Source organism: Pseudopodoces humilis, chromosome 14 (assembly GCF_049639895.1).
Source record: "Pseudopodoces humilis isolate 2021_Gansu_Grassland_sample_001 chromosome 14, ASM4963989v1, whole genome shotgun sequence".
Taxonomy (NCBI): domain Eukaryota; kingdom Metazoa; phylum Chordata; class Aves; order Passeriformes; family Paridae; genus Pseudopodoces; species Pseudopodoces humilis.
Window position 1 is genome coordinate 14,824,006 of NC_142213.1, and position 6,840 is coordinate 14,830,845.

The 6,840-nt window shown below is 41.5% G+C and overlaps 1 protein-coding gene across 13 annotated transcripts in view; it reads left to right on the plus strand.

The window, feature by feature from the left end:
- The window catches only part of ZNF536 (zinc finger protein 536), a 340,118-nt gene extending 333,546 nt beyond the window's left edge, over nt 1-6,572 (plus strand). For all 13 annotated transcript variants that reach the window (XM_088062366.1, XM_088062365.1, XM_088062361.1 and 10 more), the window contains one exon: nt 6,233-6,572. In XM_088062366.1, coding sequence (XP_087918492.1) covers nt 6,233-6,468 — 236 coding nt within the window. In that variant the 3' untranslated portion in view covers nt 6,469-6,572. The remainder of the gene's footprint in view (nt 1-6,232) is intronic.
- The last annotated feature ends 268 nt before the right edge of the window (nt 6,573-6,840 follow it).

Below are 6,840 nucleotides of genomic sequence, written 5' to 3' on the forward strand. Positions count from 1 at the left end.
AACCAGACTGGTGCTATGAGCAATTCATGTGATGACCTCTGAGGACTCTTTTCAGGACTGAGCCTGGTAATGAAGGAATTCAGCTGAATGGAGGGTGACTGGGGGGTTGTCCTCGCTTTAGGAGTCCCAGTAGAAACACGTAACCCAAAGCCTTACCCTCAGCAGCTGGAAATGTTTTTTGGCCTTCCTAAAATCCAGATATCTCTGCATTTAAAAAAAATGTTGTTCCAGAGAAAATCACCAAAAAAAGCCTCAGATAAGGCTTTTTTGGTTTTATGACTTTTCTTGGTCAACATGAAATAGAGTTTTTAAAATTTAATTTTGGTTTTTTTTTTTTTTTTTTGGTAATCCAAGTAACATATAAACTTCACAGAATATTGAAATTTTCCCAGAAGATCATCTTGGTTGGTCTTGGACCTGTGCGTAAATAAACATATACTTTTCAATTGTTTTATAAAAACTTTTATTACAGACACAAACCTGATTGGGTGTGCTTTAATCTGTCTGATATTTGGGGAGTTTCATAAAATGCATATTTTGAGACCAATAAAGTGGAATGGCTCAATCAGAGCCATTATTGTCTATTGGACAAATATATTTATTCAGCATTTTCCCATCCATACTGTTATGCTCCAGATCCGAATGGCTGCTTTAGAGCCATTCTGCTCTCCTGGGTAATGCATACAGTGCTTGGGATGTTTGCTGTGGATAGGAAATGTATTTATGAAAATTTATACGTTAAAAAAAGGAAATTGCACTAGCCAAGATTTAAATGAAAATAGTTTTCACTTTGCAAATGCCTGTTATTATGCTCTAATATACTTTCAAATGGCAGTGTTCACCAAGATGCCTGGGACCTGGAGGCTGTGGTCTGAGAGAGACATGAGCTCAGCCCAGCAGCCACTGCCAGAGAACTGAAGATGCTCAAAAAGCCTCTCTTCAAACACAGAAAGCACCCGGCCATCGTTGCCTGCTGTTATGTCTGAGGCAGCACGCACTCCATGCGCTTAGAGATGATTGTGCCTCAAACACAACCTTGTGTGGGGAAAAAAGGATTCCAAGCAGCTCTGGGGAGCACCTGGGGAGGTGTGGGCTTACTGGAGGTGTGAGAGCAGGCTTTGCTGGGCAGCAGATGTGTGATTACATGGACCATTCCACCAGCAACGTTGTGGGACCAAACATCCCGGTGCAGCAGGCAGTGCCCATCCATCCTGAGCCACTGCAGCCGGCCCTGCTCCAGTGCCCGGGCCTGGCCGGGGCTGCCCTGGCCATGTGGGACTGCTACAGTGGCCCAGCAAGTCCAGTCCAGATCTTCAGTGTCCAACATTCCAACTAAAGAGATTTGTTTCTGAGAAATTCAAGCCTCTGAGGCTTTTTCAAATATCTCTTTGCGAGGGAATAATTTGTTTTAAAGAGGTAATTGCTGTTATTTTTGATTTTCACAAAAAGGATATTCTTAAACCAGGCAAAGAAATCTGAAATGAGTTTGCCGTATTGCATCTCAGTAAGTGCTATAGCCATTGGCCATCTAAGGGAAAAACATTCTGTCAGATAATCATGGCCATTTTTGCATTTTAAGGGAACAAATGTCATATCTAAGAAACACATTTTATTCAGAGCTTAATTATAATTTATAGTACATTGCACAGCATTTGTTTTCTGTTCATCATGTTATTGCTCTTCTGTCTTTCCCATAAATTTATGCATTAAATCGTGTGTGTGTGTGTGTCTGTACGCGTGTATCTGTGTATATATGTACACATATGCAATATAATACAAAGTGGTGTAGTGGGGACAACAGACGGCTTGTGTGTGATGTATTATTGGCATTTTTCTTTCAAATTACCATTTTCTTGCTGCTTTGGGAGAAAGCCATGATTTTGCTGTGATTAGTACACTTTTAACAATCTGGAATAAATTCCTGATCTTATTCATGTGACTCGTTCAATGCCCATTTTTACGTTTTAGTGCAAACCTCTACATATGTGCCTGTAATACCACAAAAATAAGATGTTTCTTTGTGGAAATTTTATAGAATTTGGATGCCGATCAAATATTTTTAGAAGTGGAGAATTAATGCGGCTTGACCATGTAAATGATTTTTTTAATGAAAAAGACTTTAGTATTCATCACTTTCTCTCTCTCGTTTGTGTATTCCTTTGTGCTAATCTTAAATAATGGATCCATATCAAAGTTAATAAATTAGTAACTATTAGCAGTGTTTGGATTACAGTGAGTAACCCAGTGCCACTTCATTGACATTGACTTTTTATGTGTTCCAATAATACATTTTGAGTTTTAAAGATTAGACAAAGCAAAATACGGTTTGACAGGCACTTGAATCTTTAACAACTCTTGGGCAATGACTTTGTTTAAGTCCAAGGCCTTTACTTGAGATAAACTTTCATTTAAGTGGCCCTAAACCCCAGACTGAGATCCATGTCTTTCTCAAAACCTACAGTTTCTGACTGTTCAGCTGATGCACCATGTTGGGCTGCATCAGTCTTGCCACGTTACGAAACCTAACGCGATGTGACTGATGCGGCCTGACATGAAGTGTCACAAAGCAACATATCACATCACAAACTTGAAAGAAAAGAAAACAAACTTTACTTTTTTTTTTCCCCTCAAAGCCTAAATTAATGAAGCAGTATATATTTTTAAAAAGGTGGACTAGTTTTAAAACACTGAGAGATTTTTCTTAATATGGGGCTGCAGAAAACTTCTCCATCCTGGTGAGTATGTATCTCTTATCCACACTCCTTGTGCTCCCTAAAATTCAGTCAAAACTAGAGATGATGAGCCTGAGTCACCCCGGCACTGCCACCCTTCCTGGCTCTGATCCTGGGAGGTTTAGATCACTTCTAGAGAAGAGGCTCCAGCAGGTGCTGGAAGCAATCACCCCTCCTGAGGAAATCCATACATGCTAAAAGTGTTCTTTGAGTCCAGCCACCATTTTGGTAATTTTAGCTAATTTTGATTATTATTTTTATTACTATTTATTTTTTTTTTGATTATTGTTATTATTATTACTATTGTTCCACTTCCTTAGACTGTCAGCTTCTATGCAGAGGATTGCAAAGTCTCTCCACATGCTCAGTCACAGACTTCGTAGAACACAGATCCACACACAACAGGACTCTTTCAGCTGCAAATATATTGTCCTCTCTCCTCAATTTTTGATCAGAGAAAGATGCACAACATAATTTGCCCCCTAGTCTACCCACTTTCAGTCTAATTCTTTTTACTACAATTGCAATGCATATCACATCATCTCCTGAACTATCAGGAAGATTCCTTTATTTTCTTTTTCTTTTATTTTTTTTTTTCTCTGAAGGGCTTTCATATAATTTTATTGGGAGATATATAGTGAGTAAAATACATATGAACTATAGCTTGCTAAGAAAGGACATACCAACCACTGCTAGACAAAATATTATAAATTTATTGCCAACTTATCTGGGAAGGGTTATTTTAAGAGCCTGCTGCCTACAACAGGTCTGGGGGCTAAAATTAATGAATGGGGATACCTGAAAGAAATGGGAATTTTCCTTCACCCCTTAGTTACAAGCAAATTGCAGATATTGTTATCTTTGCAAGCAAGAATAATCTCTACTTTTTGTACTACTTCTGCTGTAAACAATGTACCACTTGCTTTCCTATGACCCTCACTCTGTATACATATTTATATATTATTCATATCGGATTAAAAATGAATGTGCTCTTTACCACAGTTGTACTGCATAGTGACAATACAAATTAACTTATTGTGTACTTACTTTTCACAAGGCAGTGATGTGAAATTTTGATGGCTTGAAAAAGTAAGTCGTGGGGGAAGCAATGCAGAACTGAATCCTTGTAGGTGCACTTTATATTGTCTGATTTATTAAAGTGCGTTGAATTAATAAATGACATTCTCTGCATGGAATTTTGAACACGGGTTTGAACTTGGTTCATTGGTGGGCAAGAAGAGTTTGCTTTTAATCTGATGCATGTGAAGTGGTTAGCTCCAGCCTTGCTTTGTGCATTCCTTGCTTAGAATCTGTTCTTTGCAGGAAAGAATTAGGATGGCTGTTTATCAAGAGCTGCTTGTGGGTAAAGCATTAAGAGCTGGTTGGTGAGATCATAGCGTCATGGAGTGTCTTGGGTGGAAAGGGACACTAAAAATCATCTCTTTCCAACACTCCTGCTGTGGGCAGGGACACTTTCCACTATCACAGGTTGCTCCAGGTCCCATCCAACCTGGTCTGGAACACTTCCAGGGATGGCACAGTGTCATGGGGTGACACACAGCCACAGCTTCTCTGGGCACTTTGTGCCAGGGCCTCACCACCCTGACAGGGGAGAATATTTTTCCTAATAACCAACCTAAACCCACTGTCTGTCCATTTGAAGGCATTCTCCCTTATCTGTCACTCTAGGTCCTTGTAAATAGTCCCTGTCCCTCCTTCTTATCAGACCCTTCAGGTACAGCAACAGGTACACAACTGTTGGTAAGGCCACAACTAGGTGATCCCTGAGCCTCCTCTTCTCCAGGCTGAACCATCCCAATTCTCTCATCCTTTCCTGTAAGGATGTTCTCCATCCCTCTGATGCTGTTGGTGCCTCCTCAGGACTCGCTCCTACAGCTCCACGTCCTTCCTGTGCTGGAGACATAACAAGCATAAATAAACATGCATGCTGGAGGGTTTGGTGGGTGGTCACACTTCTGGCAGTATCCAGCTTATGAAAACAAAGGGTGACTGGGAGCTTTCCATCCTTGAGGAAGGAAACAAGGCTGCATTCCTGGGGCAAGGGTTTAGGACACTGAGTGTCTTTCCCCTGGGTAGCAAGCAGCATGTTTTGGGGGACTCGGCCTTCAGGTGGTGGTGTTGATATTACAATAAAAATGGCAAGTTGTTTGAGCAGCCCAGGGCACAAATGCTGGTTCAAGTGAATTCATTACTTCAGAGATGCTCATGCTCCTGTGCCAGCAGCTGCCCATGCTCCCATCTCTGCTGGGACGACCATGGCAGCATTTCCACTCCAGTACAGGTAGCATTAGACAAGTGCACAACAGGTGTCTATTTGTTTAGCTGGTAAATTCCCACCTAAAACCAAGGGGAGAGGGTCCAGCCCCTTCCCCATTGCAGGAAGCATAATTCTCCTCCTCTGCTGCCCCAGCATCTGTTTTATGCCTGCTAAGTAGTACCACAGCAGCAAGGGAAAATGTGCTCTTCAAATGTGGAGATAGGGTATTGTTTTTCACTTATCCTGGCTTTATGTAGATGGTCTGGCACATTTATTTATTCATTTATTTGAGCAAATTAAAGCAAGCTAAGCACATTTGACCTCAGATGGTCCTGGTTTAAGTTAATTTGAGAGACAAAGCTCATAAAGTTCCAGTAAAACACATCAACAACTTCCCAGCATAGGTTGAAATGTGATTGTTGAAACATAACCTCCAAAACCAGATACTGCATGGAGATTTGAAGTCACAATAATCTGAAAAATATAGAAGAGCATATTGATAAGCCCTACTGAGAAGTGATATCTTTCATTCATGCCTTTGTTACATGGTCGATTGCTGTTCTGTCCACAAGAAGTGCATCTATCAGATTTTGTGCATTAACATTCCTTTTCTAATCTGGCTTGGACATTTTATTTTAAAGCTGATGATAACCTTGGGCTCTGGTCCAGCAAACACTTACACGCTTGCGTATCTTTCTTTACTCACAGGAGTAATCTCACTGGAGTAAATGTTTGCAGGTTTGAGGCCTTGGCTATCTCAATCCATTATTTCTTTCCATTAAAAAGTAATCTGCACAACTGAAATAAAACATACAATTCTTTACCCAGAAACCCACCCAAAGACAAAGTGTGTTTATTAGACTGAGGGTCTGCACATTGTCATTCTTGAATTGCACTTCAATAAAAAAGATAATTAACAAATGTAAAAGAAGACAGTTTTGTACATGCTGTATTTATAAGAGTTTGGTTTGGATCGTGGGCTGAAGGATTTACAGCTGGGGCTGAGGAAGGAGATGGATTAGCTGCACTGCTCTGGAAATCCTAAGCAGAGAATTTTTAAAATGCAGTTTATTAAGGAAGAGCACAGATTTCTTTTTCTCTCAGGGGCCACCGAGCGATGCCCCCCCAGCAGGAGAGGGGCTCCGGAGTGTCCCGTTTGTCCAGACTGTGCAATGTCCACGGGCTAAAGCAAAACCTAACCAGGCTGTCGTCTGTCACGCAGGTCACCGGCCTTTCCAGTGCAGATACTGCCCCTACAGTGCCTCTCAGAAGGGAAATCTGAAGACCCACGTGCTCTGTGTCCATCGCATGCCTTTCGACAACAGCCAGTACCCTGACCGCAGGTTCAAGCGCTCCAGAGTGGACTCGGAAGCTGCTGGGAACCCGGAGGAGCCGGCGGCGGCCAAGGCAGGGAGCTCGGCAGAGCTGTCCGAGGAGAGCACCAAGGCCCAGGAGTGATGGACCAGCCCTGCTCTGCAGGAGCCTTTTACCCTGGCTTTGGACACCTGCTTGGTGAGGGCTGGCTTAAAACCCTTCCAGGGAAAGGGAGGGCATGCAAGTTCCCAGAAGGGTCCAGACTGCTGAAAACATTCAAATATATGTATATGTACATGTAGCCACACATTTACATATATATATTTACAGACACAGAGATATCCAGTCATACCCACATTGAATATATATCTACGTACACACATGCACACAAAATACACACATTCCATATGTGTGTGTGTGTGTAAATATATATATTACACATGCAAAATAAATTTCCAGCCCTTGAAAATGGCTGCTAAACAGTTACCTGGCAACAAGTACTTCCAAACAACGTAG